General features: G+C 45.9%; 1 protein-coding gene across 5 annotated transcripts in view; it reads right to left on the bottom strand.

Moving 5' to 3' along the window:
- Nucleotides 1–1,975: 1,975 nt before the first annotated feature.
- The window catches only part of Cemip (cell migration inducing hyaluronidase 1), a 175,975-nt gene continuing 158,081 nt past the window's right edge, over nt 1,976–19,869 (bottom strand). For 3 of the 5 annotated variants that reach the window (XM_047542051.1, XM_047542052.1, XM_047542053.1), the window contains exons 23-29: nt 18,250–18,461; nt 17,255–17,440; nt 12,704–12,908; nt 12,444–12,530; nt 11,218–11,375; nt 7,129–7,229; nt 1,976–5,073 (exon numbers count right to left, since the gene is read on the bottom strand). In XM_047542051.1, the coding sequence (XP_047398007.1) occupies nt 4,946–5,073; nt 7,129–7,229; nt 11,218–11,375; nt 12,444–12,530; nt 12,704–12,908; nt 17,255–17,440; nt 18,250–18,461 (1,077 nt within the window). In that variant the 3' untranslated portion in view covers nt 1,976–4,945. The remainder of the gene's footprint in view (nt 5,074–7,128; nt 7,230–11,217; nt 11,376–12,443; nt 12,531–12,703; nt 12,909–17,254; nt 17,441–18,249; nt 18,462–19,869) is intronic. The other 2 variants (XM_047542054.1, XM_047542055.1) reach the window with 2 other exon arrangements.

Genomic DNA, 19,869 nt, shown 5'->3' with positions numbered 1-19,869 from the left:
TCCCTCTCACCACTTCCCCCCCCTCCCTTCCTTACCCCCAATGCAGCCCTGAAGATATGGGTTCCCTTTCAGGTGCCTCCCCTCCCACATCCTCCTTCTTTCCCTGCCATTGGGGGAAAAACTTCCTGACTTCTCTAAGGACTGGGGTGAGTCGCAGGGTAGCCACCAGGGTCCTGGCTTCATTGGTGGCAGCAGGAGGGAGAAGACAGTCAGCAGACTTGCTTGCATTACACACACTGAGCACACATTTGTGAAATGTCTGCCAGATGTGGGGAGCTCCATCTGCTAGCCCCTGCTTTGCAGGAGCTACTGTCTGATGGATGGGGCAAGTGACAGCCATCATTGGGGTACATGATATCACCACTTTGAGCCTTGGGTCCTGGAGGAGAAAGAAGGAAGGTCCATGGGGACAGGGGTGAGTCATAGAAGGTCATGTGTGAAACTAATCCTTGCGGAGTGACAGGCATAAGCCAAGTGTCAAGGAGAGAAAGGAAAGGGTATGCCAGTAAATGGGGACACCAAGATCCTTGAGTTGTGGGAGGTGGCGAGTTCTGTGTGCCTGAGGCCCACCTGGGGACAGGATAGGTGGGTAACAGGATGGAGATGCAGATATTCACCACTTAAGGGCACCTGTGTGTGCAACTGAGACTGGGTTAGATGTGGGGAGAAAATTCTCCTAACTCTTGCTTCTGACTTTTCATCAATGAATTTTTGAAGCAGATGTTCTTAACCCTGACTTTCCTGACCTCTCAAGGTCACCCCAAGTTCTCTCTGAGTGAACCCCCACCATGCTTCCCTCTAGGCTGCAGGAAGGGCCCCACCTGCCTCCTGTGGCCTGTCCTGTACCTTTACCTCCAGGCCCCACTGCTGCCTCAGCTAGGAATGTCCCTCTGGGCCTTCCACACTTAGTTCATTCCCACTTATTCTGTCACCCTTTTGGCCTCTGTTCCTGTCCCCGCAGGCTCACTGGGTAGAGCTCCTCCTCTGGCCTGTCTCAGTGCAGACAGGGTCTGCATGCTCACCTAATGCCTTCTACAGGGACTCCAGTGGGCATCTGGTGACTACCACCGGAGCAAACGAAGAAGTGTCCCAACATTCCTATCCTACCTCTCTCCCTCTCTGGTCTACATATTGCTTCTTTTGTTCTGTGACTAGCTTGATGCAGGGTCCCATTGCTCTGTGGCTCCTCCCAGATGCCTTTGCCATTGCACCAGTGGGACTCGTGAGCGGTATCTTCATACACAGCCATGTTTCTGGTTGACCTTCCTCCTATCATCAAATCTAGTGGCCCCTAAAACCAGTCCTTTTTCTAGCTCAACCTACCTGCAATACCCTTCCCTCATATTGTTCCCTGATTTATGCCCATGTGTCCCCAGGCCCACACTCCTGGCCACTGGCCCTGCCTAGGCTATTACTCTTCCCTGGTCATCCCTGAGTCTTAGGTTGACTTCTGTCTCATCTCTAAGCATTGACTTTCCCTGACTACTCCAGGTAATGGTGATTCTTCTCTATTTAAAGAATTAGGCCATGCCAGGTGCAGTGGCACACACCTATAATCCCAATGACTTAGGAGGCTCAGGCAGGAGAATCACAAGTTCAAGGCCAGTCTCAGCAACTTAGCAAGACCCTTTCTCAAAAAAGTCTAGGAATGTAATTCAGTAGTAGAGCGCCCAGGGTTTAATCCCCAGTGCCAAAAACAAAAACAAGAAGAATGGCTATACCTCCCACTGGCCATGTCACTGTGTGTTCTCCATAGTGGCCTCTGGCCAAACAGTGCCTGGGAGGAAGAGACAGTCCTGCTTCTGGTCCACACTCTTATGTTCCCTCCAGCCTGGCTTCCCCAGTGGGAGAGGGGTAAAACAGACAGCCTACTGATGGCTTAGGAGCATGGAGGATATAGTACATTCTGGACTTGACTGGTCACAAAAATGACATCTCTCAGCAGATGGTCTTCACCTGCTCTTAGGGATGCCCTCTTGGGATGGGAACAAGGTAGGAGTATGACATGGAAATAGTTCGTGAGACTTAGGCCATAGAAATAAGAGAGAAAGACTCAGGATGATTTCATTAATCTTATTTTTCTTAGAGAACTGAATTACAGTGAGGCCCATTTTAATGGAAAACAAAATAAGCAGACAACATGGTGACATCTTTTGTGTGTTTACCATGGTACAGCAAGGTTTTGTGAACAAGAACTGATCTCTTGGCTCTGGGTACTTCTTCCAAGCAGTCCAAAGGACATCCCCAACATGACACTTAAGACAATTCATTACTCTGACATTGACTTCTTGAAACACATATATAATAAATAAATAGAAAATATATCTTTGTTCATGGTGACACCTACAAGAAATGTTTACATACAGAACACACTATACATCCATCTCCCGAAAAAGGACCAGCTATTTCGGCAACAGGAAAAAGACACGTATTTTAGAGGACTGCTGTTTTCTTTAAAGGCCTTACTCAACTGTAACACTTAGAAACAGAACAACAAAAACAATTTTCTAAGCAATAAGGGGATTTGTATTACCAAGAAAACTCCTGGACATTGACTCTTGCTGAATGGTTTGGGAGAGAAAGTTTTATGTACAGATCCTGTGCTACTGAATGTATATACAACTCTGAGAACTTTCCAAAAGATTATTTTTTTAAATGAACTGAGCCAAAGACATTCAACATTCCTGGCCACCTGAAAGTGATCTTATCCTAAGTGGTTCACAGTGTGAGACCCTTACATTGAAAGAGTTTGAAACTCAACCAAACTGTAAACAGGAAGGGCATGAGGTCATTTTAACTCTACTATCACTCATCTATCCAAAAGAGGCCCTTCCTGTGATTTTGGCATTTGGAGTAGCCATGTCTTAAGAGACAGGGTCCCATTGTCATCTCCCAGCAACTGGAAGACCAGTTTAATGGGAATGATCCCTCTGGCAGTTGGCTCAGCCTTGGAGCGGGCTCTGGGACCAAGTCTCATGGGTGCAACTGGGCAGAAAGAGTCCAGCAAGCCCTCTTTAATGGAAAGAGTTTGTAATTGGGGCAGAAAATGGGACAAAGGTAGTTTGTGAGACCCAGGGAGACCCTGGTGCCTCATGAGCAAGTATAGACCACAGATAAAGGTTTTCCTCATCCAGGGGCTCTCTGAGTTCTCTCCCAAGTAGGAAAGGGGGAGAGCAGGATATTGAGCAGTAGCTGAGAGACCCTAGGCTGGAGCCAACAGTTCTTCAGATCCCCACCATGAACCAAGTTGCTCACCAGAAACATGTTGGCACATTCTGATGCCATCCACTGGGCTGCACCTGCAGAACTGCAGAAACAGGTAGCACCAAGGGGGTTCCTGCAGCCACCATGTGCCCGAGTGTGGTTTGGCAGGCAGTGGGGGCAAGGTGCAGGCTGCAGGGACCACAACACCAGGAACAGGGTAGGTTTGTGTGTGCAGAGGAGCAGGAAGGAAACAGCTGTGAGCTAAAAATCATTCTATTCTGATTCTTTTCTTTCCTTCAAGGGACTTGTCCCCTTTCCAGAAGCTACTCAGGAGTACTAGCATCCTGGCTGGTTGTGGAGGCAATATGGTATGGCACAAGTGCTGGGAGTGGGCTCCCTGGGCCCTGCCCTGCCTGTGTGGTTCTTCCCCATCTCAGAGCTTCATTTTCCCCAGCTGGGAGATGAAAGCTTTGAACTTGATGGTTCTCAACATCCTCCAGCTCTGAAGTTGCAGGCTTATTGACACATGACCTCTCTTGGGTCTCCTGAGTCTCCCAGCTCAATTCCCTGGAGGAAGTGCAAATGACTCACTTGGAGTCATCAGGGGACTGGCTGGGACTGAATTTCACAGGGCTCTTGGCATCACAAGCACAGACCATTCTTCCCTTCTGACTATGCTTCTCTGTCACAAGTGGGTCAGCTAGCAGAAGGAAAAGGGTGACCCTTCATCACCCAGCTTCAGCAGGTGGTGGCAGGAAGACTCCACCTCTGAAACACTACAGAGGCCTCCCTGCCTCTGTCCAACAAAAGCCTTGCCCTTCCTTTCTGCAAGTGCTGCTGCTTCCTGGGGTGAGACGCCTTCTAGACCCACCCAGGCAGGTACAAATGTTCCTTTCTTTCAACTGTCATCACCTCTATCTCACCTCTCTTGGGCTTCTTTGCCTGGAATCAGAGTGCACTTAGACCTGGCTGTTTGACCCACTTCCCTAAACCCCTCTCCACAAGGTGTGTTCTCTTCTCTCCATCCTGGGTGCCCCAGGCTGCCCTACATCATGGACATGGCTGAAAAGAATCATCTACTGCTGAGTTTTGGGTACAAAGTAAAAAACCATAGGCTTCTGGATTCTTAGAACCAAGTCCCAGTGTGTCAGCCAAAGTCTCCTGAAAGGTGGGACACCTCCAGAAGCAGGGCTCGCCTCTTCCCAGGGGTACTCAGTCCCATCTTGGGGAGCTCTGATGACACAGCAGCTCCTATTCCCATGAAGACTGGTCCTCATTTATAGGAACAAAGATTTACTTAAGACCAGGGCTCTTTCCCCTACATCCACTCCCTAACACACCTGCTGGTGACTATGGAATCCATGAGTGGTGCAGCCTTCCAGGTACCTACTGTGTGAGCAAGGCTCTGCCAAAGTGCAGTATTGCTGCCAGCACAGTCCAGGTCTTCTCATATGGTCCCCACATCCCCACTAAAGAGGCACGGATAAGAGAGAAGCACCCAAGAGGCTGCAGGAAAGAGAAGACTTCCAGCATCGGCCGACACTGCCCAAGAGCTGCAGGTAGACACTTGAGTGGGGGCAGAAGGCAGCACCAGGGGTATCTAATATCCTTCCCTTGCCCATCAGGGCTGATGCACAGCCTCCCAGGCAGCTGCTGGACAGGGGCTGGGAAGCCAGCCATTCTACCTTTGCTGCCCTGCCATTATAGTCTACTATGGGAGGCACCAGAGTGACAGCTGTTCTCACAGCTTCTTCTTCCTCACCACAGGGATGGGCACAACTTGGAAGATCTTGGCTGTGTGGTCATCAGTCTCCAGAGTCACCCAGGTGGGCCGGAAGGTGCCTTTGAAACCAACAAATGCCATCTTTTCTGGAAAGCAAAGATGAGTCACATAAACAAAAATACTAGGAGAGAATGGTCGCACCCCACCCCTTCCTAGGGCTTGTCTTCATCACTCCTCTTTCCTGTCATCACTGGGCACTCCCTCCCCTCGCCACACTGGACTGTATCCTGCTGAGAGGAGCTCTGGACCCAGTCTACTGGTAGCACTTGCCTTTTGATCATCTGGGGCATACAGGCCTCACCTGTACCTCACTGCCACCTTAGCAGGGCAGAGGCTCTGTTAAATACAGGATAGCCATGCACAGCAGGGAAAGGGATGCACTGGGAGTGAGGAATCTCCAGGAACCCTGCCTGCCTTTAAGCTGACCTGTGAGCATCAGTAAGTTCTGAAGCCCAGTGTTCCAATCTGCCAAATGATGACATTTGTCTATAAGATCTCTTCCTTAACTCTATCACTCTTGAGGCTTTAGAAGTGGATTGTGTATCCAAGGTCACAAAATAAATGGTGCCCAGACTAGAACTCCAGACTCCTGTACCCCATGCAACACTCTCTGTCTTGCATTTCAGAACTTGACTGTAATAGGGGTTGAGTGTGTACACTCAAGAATGGCCTGGTCTCGCAGGTGGCACACATTTATCACCAATGGGTAAGCACCACTTGACTTGAGTCATATTATATACATGATGTTTTGGCAACAGGTCTTAATTTAAAAGAGACAAGCCAAAAAATAAGTCTAGGACTGGGCTGGAAGGGATGCTTTGTTTCATTTGTGGTCTCCTCTGGCTGCCATGAAGGGCTTTCATTGTTCTAATTTTTTTCTGGTTGTTGCCTGGGATGAACATCCATACAGTGAGTTACAGGTTTTGATGTCTTTTGTAGTCAAGAAAGGGTAGTAGCTCAGAACCTAGCTCTGATTTAAGAAGGTTAGGATCTGTATCCTAATCTTTTTTTTTTTTTTTCATTTTTATTGGTGCATTACAATTAGACATAATAGTGGGATTCATTGTTACATATTTATATGCGCACACAACATAACAATATAATTTGGTTAATTTCATTCCCTAGTACTTCCTCTTTCCCTGTCCTCCTTACTCCTCCTGGTCTCCTTCCTTTTACTGGTCCCACAATCCTGGTTTATCTGTAATTCTCAGTTTCCTCATCTTAAATGGAAATAATATTACCTCACTAATGAATAAGTGAGATAATTATGAAGTTTTATTTAGTAAGGTGCAAAGCTGAGCTTAAATGGTAGCTACAGTGATCACCGTCATCATCTCCCTCTCCTCACAACTTCCAAGGACTAGCTTTGGACAATCTGTGGCAGAAGCATGCCACCTCTGTCCTGTCCAGCTCCATCACACAGCATAGCCAGGAAACTTATGCTAGATTTCATTACAGAAGAGCTACATGACCTTGGACAAGCCCCATAGGTTCTTTGCGCTTTAAAGTTCCTCCTTCTCCACCTATCTTAGAAGACAAAGGAGAGTTTTGCCAACTGCAAAGGACTGTGCAAATATGGGCATGCTGGAATGCTGAGGGAGGTGGAGGCCTTTCCAGTCTGGATAGTGGAAATTGGAGGAAAATCAGACAAAGCCACTTTCCTGGTGATACTTTCACAGGCTTGGGTGTAGGGGTGCACACTTAAGATACCAGCTATTTGGGAGACTGAAGCAGGAGGATTGCAAATTCAAGGCCCAACTGGGAAACTTGGTGAAACCCTGTCTCAAAATCACAAAGAGTGGAGGAATGTAGTTCAAAAGTAGCGCACCCTTGATTTCAATCCCCAGTACCACAAAAATAAATGAATAAACAAAAAGAGGGTCACTTGCTGAGCACATGGGTGAAAAACTCTAGCAATTATCTTTTAGTACCTAGTCACAAGTTACGATAAATTTGCTCTCTCGTAAGAATGGTAAATAAGTGGCCTCTTGCCAATAGACCACTGAAAATAGTGAGGATTCAGAGGTTATACACACGTTTAGTGAGAAAGAATGTTCTGGACTCAACAAGGGATAATATCAGCCTCTATGCTGGGTACTAATCTTTTTTAGTTTTGTTTAAACCCCAGTGTGGACCCTTACCTTTCAGTTTGAGACCTTTGTCTGCCCCAAGCTTTTCCAGCACTCTCGTCCATGGACCTCTGGTGATGTATCTTCCCTTTGACACCATGAGAACTATGGAACTAAGTGAGAAGGGACTGATTAGATGACTTGAACAAGAGAGAAAACTGGAGACAGAGGTACCCGGCAAGGATGTTGGCACATGAATGGTGGCACTTGGAGCATTGCCCAGGGGCCCAGCCAGGGATCTGAGAAGGGCAGCTCTCTTGCATGCCGAGATGACAGGTTCTTTCCGTAGGGTGACAAACATCCTGAGCAGCCCTCCCACACATCTGGCCACAACCAGTGCTCCTGATCTTCTCAAGCCTCGATGTAGCTTGTGGCTTTTACATGTCTGTCATCAAACAGGGCAAAGTATACATGTGGAGCTCAGCATACTCAGCATGTGGGGCTGTTCCACCAGCACCTATGCCAGAGCTGGGCTCATGGGTGGGATTGAATATATATGTTTTCATTTGAATGTTCTCCACCCTGTTTGGAGAGAACCAGATAGGAATATGGTGATGGAGAAAGAACAGGTGGAAGGAAGCAAAATGGGAATGAGAAAGAGGGAAGCATGGGAAGAGGAAGGGAGCATCTGTCAAGTATAAAACCATCCAGAACTCAAATGAGCCTTGGGGATCAGCTACATTGGCATTACCTGGGAACTCACTAGAATGGCTCAGTCTGTCCCCAGCTGACCACAGGGCCCCAAATCTGCCTTTGAACAAGATCTCCAGATGACTATGTGCACTTAGGTCAAGAAGCCCTGTGCTAGGAGATTTCTCCTGGAACCCATGTTTCTTTTGGTGCATCCTTTGGTCATAGGCCTTATGTGGCCCAGAGCCAGTCTCCTCTGAGCCATGGGAAGAGTGTGGCCCAGTTTGAGATCTTTCTGGAAAGATCACTGTGTAATTAGCACGTGCTCAGATTGACCTCTTATGCTCATGTCACCTTCCTCTCTTTTCAGAAAATATTTGCTTCCATTTTGCGAATGGGGAGCTTGAGTAAATAATTACAAAGTATGTGAGAGGACCTGCAAAGGGGAACTGCCTGGGAGGGACAGAGGACTGGAACAATGCGTATGTCCAGCCTGAAGATCCCAACTTGTAAAAATCCAACTCAAGAGCAAGGCGTCACTTCTTTCTGCTTTGGGTTGTATTTAGCCTCAAGTGCTGGAAAAACAGCCTCCGTACTGGGCAGACTCACGCTGGACCAGACAGGAAAGTGAGCACCTCCTTCCAGAATAGAAACAGGGTAGGAGATCCATGGGGCTTCCAGCTCGCATCTCAAAGGAGTTCCGTAACCACAGACCACAGTCCAGACATGGAAAAACTGTATGGGATTTTGGAACCCGTTGTTACCCCCATTTGTGTCCCACTGGGAGCAGAAAAGAAGTTGTTGAAAGACAAAGAATTTGTGTGCAATAAGGTCAGAAGAAAAGCGAGCTGGGATGCCTGGGGCTCTTTAAGATGGCTGGAGGGGGAATCCCTGGGATTGGTGCAGTGAGGCCCGTTAAAGAGAAAGGGCTCATCTCAAACACATCCGTGGCATTGGATGCCAGCGTGTTCCCAGGAGGATATTTCCCCATTGTTCAATTTCAGTACAAAAGTTAAGGGCCCATGACTGGGCTAAGCTTTCCTGCTGGGGTGGACTCAGAGGAAGGTCATGCCCTTGGGATGGGGACCTGGGTTAATTCAAAGGAGTGGGACAGGGAAAGAGGTTTTCTTACCACCTTATATCACCCAGAATCCATCCTGCCTATTCAGGTCAGGAATGTTTGCCTCTATGTAATCTTCATGGCCTCTCAGTCCCTGTACCAGCCAACAGAGTCTCCCATGGAGTAGAAGGGCATAGGCAGCTCCCAGAGCCATTCCTAGTATTTCTGTGGTAAGCAGTTGCCCTCTTCTTTCCCTGGGCCCCTGGGGCCAGTGGTGGCCTTGTGGATGGGGGAGGAAGGGTGGGGTAGGCCTACACTGGGCCTGCAGTCATGGGAGGGAAGGACCTATCTTGCTCCTGCTGCTTCCCAGGAGGTCAGAGAGGGGTCAGTGGTACCTAATTCCTGCCTGGGTACCCAGCCCCAGTCCTGGGCCTGGCTCATACCAGACAGGGCTTCCCCCAGGGAGGGACATGGGCTGCTGCACAGGCTGAAAGGAGCCTATTATGCCATTACAAATAGAGCAGCTCTGCATTTTCATTCTTTATTTCTATTCCCAGCTTCTGCTTCCTGTTTCATCTTTTTTTTTAAATTTTTTTTCCTGTTTCATCTTAAGAGAAATTTCTCTGACAAAAAAAGGCATAAAAATGTCTGATCTCTATATGATAAATGTATTTTTCCTAAGTTGGTAAATTTTACCTTCTGTGTGAATCTGCACATGAAAAAGATGCTACTAAAGAAACATCAGATGGGAGAAAGGAGAAGGCACTATGTGTGTTTAAGCAAAGTGCTATTCTCATTGTCTCAGTGTCCACTTCACACGGTGCCCATCACACAGCATCTGGGAAGTAAGTGCACTTGTTTTCATTCATTTGCTAAGCACCTATTATGTGATATGTACCACATTAATCACTTAGACTTTCCCCTAAGTTGGGACTCCAAACACACCTCACTAGCCAGGCCCTGTGCGAGAATGCAAAGACATGGCACCAATAGCACAGCGCCCACATGCTTGATGGACAACAGATGAGTCTCCCATTCTTATTATAAGTCTTTTTCTTTCTTTCTTTCTTTCTTTTCAGTCCTGGGGATTGAACCCAGGACTTAATTACTGAGCGACATTCCCAGCCCTTCAACCCTTTTTTTTGAGACTGAGTCAAATTTGCAATCCTCCTGCCTCAGTCTTCCATGTCTGTCTGTGAGTCATGCTTTAGTAGGGAACTTTTGGTTGGATTGGAGAAGACTAAGGAAATGATAGGTGTATTGGATGCAGAAGGTGACAGGGAACTACCAAACAATTGCTCTGGAGAGGACAAAGGAGATCGACATTTAAGAAGTTCAAAGCAGCAGCCAATATGGAATATGGGGAGACAGGAAGAGGAAGGCCCATTAGGAGACGGTTGGTGACCAATGATGAAGAGCTGGATAGAGCAGTGGTAGAGGGCACTGTGGAGGGAGCTGTGAGGTGTTAGGGGACTGATAACACAGGTGGCACTGATAGGGTACTGTGTCAGGAATGAAAAGAGAGACTGGAGGGATGAAAGAGAGAGGAGAGTTGAGTGCAAAGCCCAGGTTCCAGAATGATGATGACAACTTAATCAAAATGGAAAACAGAAAGAGTGGCTGATTTGGGGATTAAAAATTTTTTAAAAAGCTGGGCAGTACATGCCTGTAACCCCAGGGACTCAAGAGGCCAAGCAGGAGGATTACAAGTGCCAAGCCAGTTGGTCTAATTTAGCAAGACTGTTGCTCAAAATAAAACAAAAAAGAGCTAGGGATGTAGCTCAGTGGTAGAACACCCTGGGTTCAGTTCCTAATACCAATAATAAAAAATAAATGAATAAAAAGGACAAGGGTGGGGATATAGCTCAGTAATAGAGCACTTGCCTATCATGCATGAGGCTCCAAGTTCAATACTTAGCACCAAAAAAAAAAAAAAAAAAAAAAAAAAAGAGAGAGAGAGAGAGAGAGAGAGAATTTAGTTTCACAGGGAACATTCAGGTGGCGATCTCCAAGCAGCAGTTGGATGGAACATCTGGTGCTCAGGAAAGAGAGATCTGGGCTGGAGATACTCAAGCCACCAGCATTCGGATCTTATTGAAGGCGTGGGAGGGGATGAGATCATTGCAGGAGAGCGTGCAGTAATGGGAAGAGGGACAGGGAGCCTTCCCATTTGTAAGGGGGCAGGCCTGTCGTCCTCAGCCTGACCTACATTCACAATAACTCTGGCTTCAACATGAGCATTCACAGACTTGATGGTTTGTTTCCCAATTCAACACCAATGATCTGTGGGCAGACTATCAGGATTCCTTGAGCTGGGAACCATAAAGAAAGGCTCAGTAAGAGGGATGGGGCCCCAGTCCATGGGTCTATTGTGCCACCGACCAGTTTCAGAAACAGAGGTTTGGACTTACTTGTCAGGAACGGCTGCCACATAGTTGAAAAGCTGCCATGGAATGCCCTGCAGAATGGAGTTCCTAAAGCTCATGTGGCTCACCACGTGTCCTTGGCTCCCATCAATCACCACCACCTGGATGCCATCCTCTGAGCTAGGGTACTTCTTCCCGTCCACCTGCAGAGCCACAGCAACATGGGTATGAGGAAGGACCCTGAATGAAGGCAGACAAAACCTGGAGTTCTCCTGCCTGGGGGTTTCCCATGCAGACCCTGAAGATAGAGGTTGCCTATGTGGTTATTTAAGCCTTAAAACACCTTAACTCAATTCCCTAGAGCCCTCTGTAGTGGGTTGAAGAGTGGTCTCCAAGTGATAGGTCCATCTGGAGTCTGCGAAAGTGACCTTATGTAGAAACAGTGTCTTTCAAGACAGGCACAGTGGCTCACGCTGTAATCCCAGCCACTTGTGAAGCAGAGGCATGAGGATTGCAAGACTGAGGCCAGCCTTAGCAATTTAGCAAGACCCTGTCCCAAAATTAAAAATATAAAGGGCTGGGGATGGGGTAAAGTGCTCCCAGGTTTAATCCCCAGTATCAAGAGGGGATAAAAAAGAAATAGTGTTTTTGTAAATTTATTAATTGCATACACACACAATTAATGTTAAAGATCTCAGGATGAAATCATTGAGGATTTCTGGGGTGGATCCTTAATTCAATGATAGATGCCCTTATTTTATTTTCTATTATATTATTATTATTTTGGTACAAGGGATTGAATCCAGAGGCACTTTGCCACTGAGCTACATCTCCAACCCTTTTTATGTTTTATTTTGAGACAGGGTTTCACTAAATTGCACAGGATGGTCTTGAACATGTGATCCTCCTGCCTCGGCCTCCCAAATTGCTGGGATTATAGGTGTGCACCACTGCACCCAGTGATCTGCCTTTAAAAAGGCACGCAAGACAGAAGGTCATGTGAAGAGAGGGCAGAAGTTGGAGTGATGTGCCTGTGAGCCCAGGGATGCCAAGGATTGCTGGCAGCCACCAGTGTTTCCCTCAGTGCCTCCAGAAGGAGCCAGCCCTTTCTACACCTAATATTTTATACTTGTGGCCTCCAGAACCATGAGAGAGTAAATTTCTTTACCTTGAATTGCCTGGTTCATGATAACTTATTACAGCAACCCTAGGAAACAAATACTGCCTCTCAAGTAGCTAACAGGGACCCCGTGGGGATCGGCACTGCTTACTTCAATATAAGCAAAGTCGTTCCGAAGGTGGAAGAAGTGCTGCTTGGAACTTTCCATCTTCACCTCCAGAAAGTGGTCTTTTGTCTTCTGGAACACAAATACAACCCGAAGTGTTGTCAGGTCTGGGTGGTCGTTCCCTCAGGTGACCCCTGTTCCCACAATAGGAAACAGTTCCTGGAGCAGGACAGATGTCCAGAAAGGAGCCTGACTGAGTCTGGGCCCACAGAGACGGAGGGCCCAGGCTGCCTTCTGCCACTCACCAGCTGTGCGCCGAGGAGCTTCCTGGGCAGGGGCACGTCCACTACGGCCCTCTCTGCAAACCTGGGGTAGGCAGTGGCTGTGCAGTCACTCACACCTGCATTCTTGGGGATCAGAGCTTTGATCTTTATTCTCTCACAGCCTTTCACGGAGCAGAAGGCAAACTTCTCCCTCTCATTCTGGGCTTTGAGCTTTAGGAACAGCAGCCTGCAAATGGGAGGTGTCATAGATGTTCATGTGGGCATTTGGTACCTCCTCCCTACCCAAGACATTTACCATGTCCTGGTCACTGAGGTGAGACCTGGTTGACCTTACAAAATGGAGCCATGACTGCCAAAGGGTCATATGCAATTAGAGAAATAAAAAGCAAATATAAAGAAAAACTTAATAATGAGGTGAGCACAGTGGCTCATGCCTGTAATCTCTGCTACTTAGGAAGCTGAAGCAAGAGGATCTCAAGTTCAAGGTCATCCTGGAAGCTTAGTGAGACCTGGTCTCAAAATAAGAAATAAAAAGGGCTGGGAATATAGCTCAGTAGTAGAGCACCCCTGGGTGCTGCTACTGGGAAAAAAAAAAAAAAAGGAAAGAAAAAGAAAAACTATAATGATGGCTATTATATTTTGACAATATACTCTATGCCATGCACATTATAAGTTGATAAATGATCTTATTTAATCCTCAATCCTATCCAATGGGTCCTGTTATCATCCTGACTTTCCAAAGGATGAAAGTGGCCTTGAGAAGTGAAGTGACTTGCTCAGGACCACACAGCTGGGGAGTGACAGAGCTGGAATTTTCCATCCCATAATTGTGCCTGGTGAGGAAGTGCTATCTCCCTTCCTAGCTCTCTTTTCTTCTCCAAATCATAATTTATTCCAAAAGTTATTTTAGAATTTATTTAAAATAATAATTATTGTGAAGGAAGCTGGCCCAGTGTTACAGGAAGTCAGATTATGGCTTAACCACAGTACTAACTTGGGATTCATTATCATTATTCTTTTAGTTCAGAAAAATGCTTTCTGGCTGAGTCCCACATCAGAAGATGTGGTGTGGACATCTAGCACACAACCCTCTGCTGAGTTGACCCTCTATGAGACATTAAGACCTGGGCATTGGGTTGTGTCATGATGTTGTGGTTCCTACCTCCCCATACACCACTGTTGGTCAGATCAGGGCACACAATGGACTTGCAGAACAGCTGTTTACTGACTACCTAACAACCAAGAAGAGTTTCCCTCTTGTGAATTAGAATTAATAGACTCAATGGGTCTTGCCACTACTGGTTGGTCCTTGAAATGAAAGTCCACATGAACTATGGCTGGTGTAGCCATCTTGGGCCATGTACCTCCTGAGTAATCCAGAGAGAAATGCTTGAGGCAAGAAGCTGGTACAAAAGACCAAGCACGTGTGTGTGTGGGTTCATGTATGAGAAAGTGAGTGATTTCCTCTCAGCAGGACTTCCATTTTTTTCCCACATTTTTAAATTGGTGCATTATAGTTGTATATGATGATGGGACTTGTTGTTATGTATTCATTCATGCACGCAATATAATAATATAATTTGGCCAATATCATTCCTCAGTACTTCCCTGCTCCTACCCCCTGGTGGTCTTCATTTGACTTGAGTTTACTGAGTAGCTTCATGATTCCAGACATTAACATCAATAAACTTTATGTTTCTTGCATTAAGTGATCCCTGAATAAAATAGAACCAATGGCTATAGAGGTCTCAAGAGTCTGCACCATATGCATTCCCTGCTCTGCCCAGAAGGGAAGGTGGGAAGTTGAGTGAGTTTCCTTTAAGCAGTTTAGGAAGAGGGCAGCTCAGGCTTCCCATGGTCACATCTTGCAGGGGCTCTCACATACTTTCGGAAACCATGCCAGGGGACCGAGGGGCAGAAGTGGGATTTGCCCCTAGGTTTTTCACAAGATTTAGCTGCATGCAGAATACAGCAGATTATTGCCAAAATATAGCAAGGGATAATCAGCTACATTATTGCCAGAATATAGCAGATTATCTGAATTGGGAGGAATCTACAAGAACATCTAGCCCACTCTTCTTATTTTGAAAACTGCATTTGCCTTCCCTAATCCTGGCCTGCAACTTGGATGTATTCAAGTTGGCAGACCTGAACAGCAAGGCCCTGGGAGGCAAGGAAGGAGCATGGGCCCTGATGATAGTAAGCCCCAGGCCAGATCCTGGCTATGATCAGATGACGTTGCAGCACTGTCCATGAAACTGGGCTTGCTTATAATTTGGTAATAGCCCACTTGGGTGACATCTAGCAAACTCACTTGTTCAGAACACAGCTAAAACCTCTTGAGTATTTTCTTAATCTTGAATTACAGATAATCCACAGCATATATGCTTCATATTTTGGAATCTCCTCACTCTTAACCTACTTATTTTTTTTTACCCCTAATTATAAACAATCTGGTAATCAAGTAGCCTAGCTCATGATAGATTAGAAGATAGCTACTGAGGGTAGGTACTCTGAATCTGGTAAGAAATAAAGAAGTTGTAAGGCAAAAAAGATTAAACACAGCCCCAGGCACTGAAAAAAGTCCAAGAATTTGAACCCTTCTCCATAAGAAACAAATCTCATTCTATCCAGCTTATAGTCCCCAGGGCATCACTGAATTAAACCACAATGTAATAAACAGTAGGCAAAATGATACTCTGAGCTACTAACAAAAAGGTTAAATTATGCAGCAAAACCTACCTAACGGTGACAAGGGGACAAATCAGTTTTAAAAACCTATGATTTTTGATCAGGGGCTAGGGATATGGCTTAGTGGTAGAGTGCTTGCCTAGCATGCCTAAGGCCCTGGGTTCAAACCCCAGCGCCAAACAAACAAACAAACAAAAAGTCCAAAAGCTTTGATCAAAGAGGTTTGATTCATTTAGTGGCAGTTTTCCCTGGAAAAAATGTCACATCTTTGCGGCATCCCATTTCCCACGATCTTAAAAGAAGAAGAAAATATGCATGGATGATGTCACAGGGACTCATTAACATTTGTTGTTTTAATGATAATATTTTCTGCTGGTGTGTGTGGGATATTTAATTCCTCCTCCTCTAGTTTTTATATGGAAAGATTTTTCTAGATACTTCTGGACCCATCCTTTGTCTACTTCTTCCCATCTGATTGGTGGGTTTGGGGCATATGATTCGCTCGATAGGGAATAAGCACTCTGCTCTACCGGTCTATACCCTAAATTTTGGGGACTTGGCTCCATCTGGGGAGCCTGTGACTGTGTGTGGTGCTGCCCCAGCCTGGTAGGTAAAACTGGGGACAGTGTTGGGAAATTCTGTCTTCCTGTAACTTCCTCAATAGAACCAAGCATCCTCTTCACCTGCCATCCGGTCTGCCCTACAGTTGCTTTGGAACTTGCGCAGGAAAGGAAGGCATTATTTATTGTTCTTCAACCCCAACGTTATCCTTGTACTTCTGACTTTTACATTTTAATTTTCCCTTCATCAAATGGATAGTATTATAGCTATCTTTTTAAAAAAACAACACCTGGTTTCTATTTACTTCTCATGAACTTTAATATAAGAATAGAAAAATGGACCAGGTACAATGCTGCATGCTTGTGAACCCAGCAACAAGGGAGGTTGAAGGCAGGAGGACTGTTAGTTCAAGACCAGTCTTGGCAACTTAGCAAGACCCTGTCTTGAAATTAAAAGAGGGCTGGGGCTGGGGGTATAGCTCAGTGGTGGACCACTCTTGGGTTCAATCCCTAATATTCTCTTCCCACAAAAAAAAAAAAAGAGAATAGAAAAATACCCATAAATTACCTTTTTACCCTTATTCAAGGGTTTCCAATCATCATTTTCATCACTTGAAGATGTATTGTTCTTTTTATGTCATTAAACTAAATTTCCATTTAAGGGAAGGGAACAAATAGCTCCCTTGTCACCATGAACAGATACTCTATTTCCTTCTTACCTCTGCTGAATAGAACCTAGGGTAGTTTAACAAAAGGGCAAGGGACTTTGGATACAGATAGTTGTGGGTTCAAATCAAGCCATGCCAAGTTTGTGCTGAGGTCTTGGAGCAAGTTACGCCTATTTTCTCTATGTCTTCTTTATCCATCTATGAGGGCTGGGGAGATAGCTCAGCTGGTAGAGTGCTTGCCTTGCAAGCTTATGGCCCTGAGTTTGATTCCCAGTACCAAAAAAAAAAAAAAAAAGAATTGTCTGTCTTTATCCATCTATGAATTAGATATACTATCATCTGTTGCAACTGGGTGTTTTAGGATAATGCACCATTTTTTTTTTAATTCTGATTTGCTGCCTTCACTTTTTTTTTTGAAATGGGTAAATTCCACAATCCACGAGTATATTTAATATAGTGTTTAGTTCCTTCCCAAACTTGACAGCTTTAAAAATATCATGAGCAGATGATGCTGTCAGCCTCAGGATCAAAGCATATAGCAAAGTGTTCTACATTAGCTGGTATTAATCTGGTTGTTTTTAGGATTATGGGAAAGACTAGGGGGACAAAATGAGAATGAGTCACTTCCCTATAGCCAGCAGGAGCCTCCTTACCCTGAGTCCTCATCCCAGTAATAGTGGCTCCTGCCAGGATAGCTCTGCTCCACTTTGTCCATTTGCAAGGTCCTCACAAAGGTGCCCGTCTTGGATGTTTGCTTCAGCAGGCGATTGTGAACATCTGAGAGGATGGAAAATGTGGTGCCTCGTGGATAGCACAACCCCACTCGAATCCAGTCGCCCCTAGGACCAGAAGTAGTACGGTTTCAAGCAAGGATGTCCAGGCCCTCCAAGGTGTGCCCAGGAGAGAGACACCAAAGAATACTTATATGGGGAATGTTGAAAGGATCTTGCTGTGGTAATGGGTAATGACTGAGTCCCTGAGTGCTCAAGGGGAGAGGGAGAGATGGTGGATGCCAGTGAGGATGGAGGAATAGGCTGGCTGTGGGCTCCAAGGCCTGCACCAGGGATGCTCCCTGTGGAACTTGGTTGAGAAAGAGGCATCCTTTGAACTGGGCTGTGGTTCAAGAGCACAGGATATGAGGGACCTAGGTTCATTCCCTTCCTGGTCCAGTAGCATCGTAGGGCCCATTTTATTTCTAGGTCTCGTATTCTGCATCTGATAAATGTCTGTCTTACAGGGATAGTGTGACAAGGAAATAATATACACAAATACTTGAACTTTAATACCCTCGGCCTAATCAGTTTTCCTCACAGAACCGCATTTCCCTCTTTGTGAAATGGTAACAGTGATATATATTCATTTATGCCATTTCTGGAACACTTGGTAATGGCAGTTGCTGGGTGACATACTTGTCACACATTTATTATCTCACTCCATCTTCTCTGCATTGTGGTGAGTCATACAATCCCCATCTCAAAAGTGAAGGAACTAAGGTTAGATGCCCTGCCAAGGTTACCCATGCTCAGTTGGGGCTTAACTCCTGGAGAATCTGAACTCTCTGATGCCTCCTTCAGGGATCACATGGGCTAGCCTTGTCACCACTGTCTTGTGCTTAGCCAGAGCAGCTGTCCCCAGGTCACCCACTCACTTGTTGAAGTTGATAAGCCAGATGGCCAGCTCAGCGGGTGCCGTCTGGTCCCAGTGAATGGTGTAGCCCTTCTGCAGAGTGATGACTGGCTGGTACTGCTGGTAATGGGTGCTCCTGGTGAGGGCCCCCTCCAGGTAAAGAGGGTGGGTGGGGAAGTCATTCTTGATAATCTTCATTCGCAGGTTGCTGGTCTTGTAGGCTTGAATGTACATCTTTTAAAACCCAAAAAGGAAATGCACAAGGAGGCGATTACAAGGGATTATTCCAAGAGTGTCTGGTTAACATCTGACTACAGACAGCAGTTTCAAAAGCACTTTCTCTTCACAGAGCCCTATTTAGAAAGCTTGAATGAAAGTAAGGCCAAATAAGGGGACATCTCTTTCTGCTGGTGGACGCAACCCAAGCCAGACTGTGCAATCCAGCTAATGCTTTCTGTGCATCTTCAAAAAAGTGCTCTGTTAAGGAGCACTTGGGAGGAGTTTGCTTAGTATTCAGATGACAAATTCTGGAAAAAGGAAGGACATGTGGAAAGAGGAAGAAGGAAGAAAAGATTTTTCTTGTTCTGTTGAAAATGCAACTGAGGTTTAATTGGCAGTTGCTCTGCCTGCATTTGAGAGTGTACCTGGGTGTGTTGCTCTACTTCTCCCTCCGACTCTCAGTGTCTGGCCCCCGTGGCCAGCCCATGTGAGTGTCGGTACACACTGGATGAGTGCATGGTGTCTCATTCAGAGAAAAGCACTGAAAGCAATACCATCCCAGGGACCAGCCTTGGTTTAAAACATTGTCCTATTTTATGTCAAGTACCATATATGGTGACATCCATTTTGGTGTGAATCTAAATGTCTTCAAAGGCTCATGTATTGAACTCTTGGTCCCCAAAGTCGGTATGTTCAGATCTGGAACTTTTGGGAAGTGATTGGATCACGAGGGTTCTTATCTCATCATTGGATTGATCCATTGAAGGGTTCATCATTGAACAGACTATTGGGAGGTGGTGGAATATGTAGGAGGCAGGGTCTTGTTGGAGGAAGTAGGTCACTGGAAGCATGCCTTGGAAGGGTATTTCTTGACCCCAACCCCTTCCTCTGTCTCTGCTTCCTGGTTGCCATGATGTGAGCAGCTTTCCTCTGCTGTACCCTTCTGCCATTATGTTCTGCCTTGCCTCAGGCCCAGAACAATGGAGTCAGACAACCATGGACTGAAACCATGAGCCAAAATAAATCTTTCCACCTTTTATTTTTTTTTCTCAGGTATTTTGTCACAGTGACAAAAAACTGACTAACACAACCCCTAGAGCTGTGGTTAAGAGAGACTATCACACAATGTATAATGACATATGCCTTTGGAAAGAAAGGGTTATTTTCCCCCTTAATTTTATCATAAATAAGATAAAAAGAGAAATTCCAGCTCTGCAAAAAGTCTATTAAAATCTTTTTGGTTTTTTTTTATGATTCTAGGATTAGACCAGGGCCCTGTGCATGTTAGACTAGTGGTCTACCACTGAGCTGCATCCCTGGCCCTTTTTGTTTTTTTTGTTTTGAGACAAGGCCTTGCTAAATTGCCTAGGCTAGCCTCAAACTTGTGATCCTCCTGCCTCAGGCTCCCAAGTAGCCAGGATTA

The sequence above is a fragment of the Sciurus carolinensis genome, chromosome 2, assembly GCF_902686445.1.
Source record: "Sciurus carolinensis chromosome 2, mSciCar1.2, whole genome shotgun sequence".
In the NCBI taxonomy this organism is placed as follows: Eukaryota; Metazoa; Chordata; class Mammalia; order Rodentia; family Sciuridae; genus Sciurus; species Sciurus carolinensis.
This window is presented reverse-complemented; position numbering and strand designations above follow the sequence as displayed.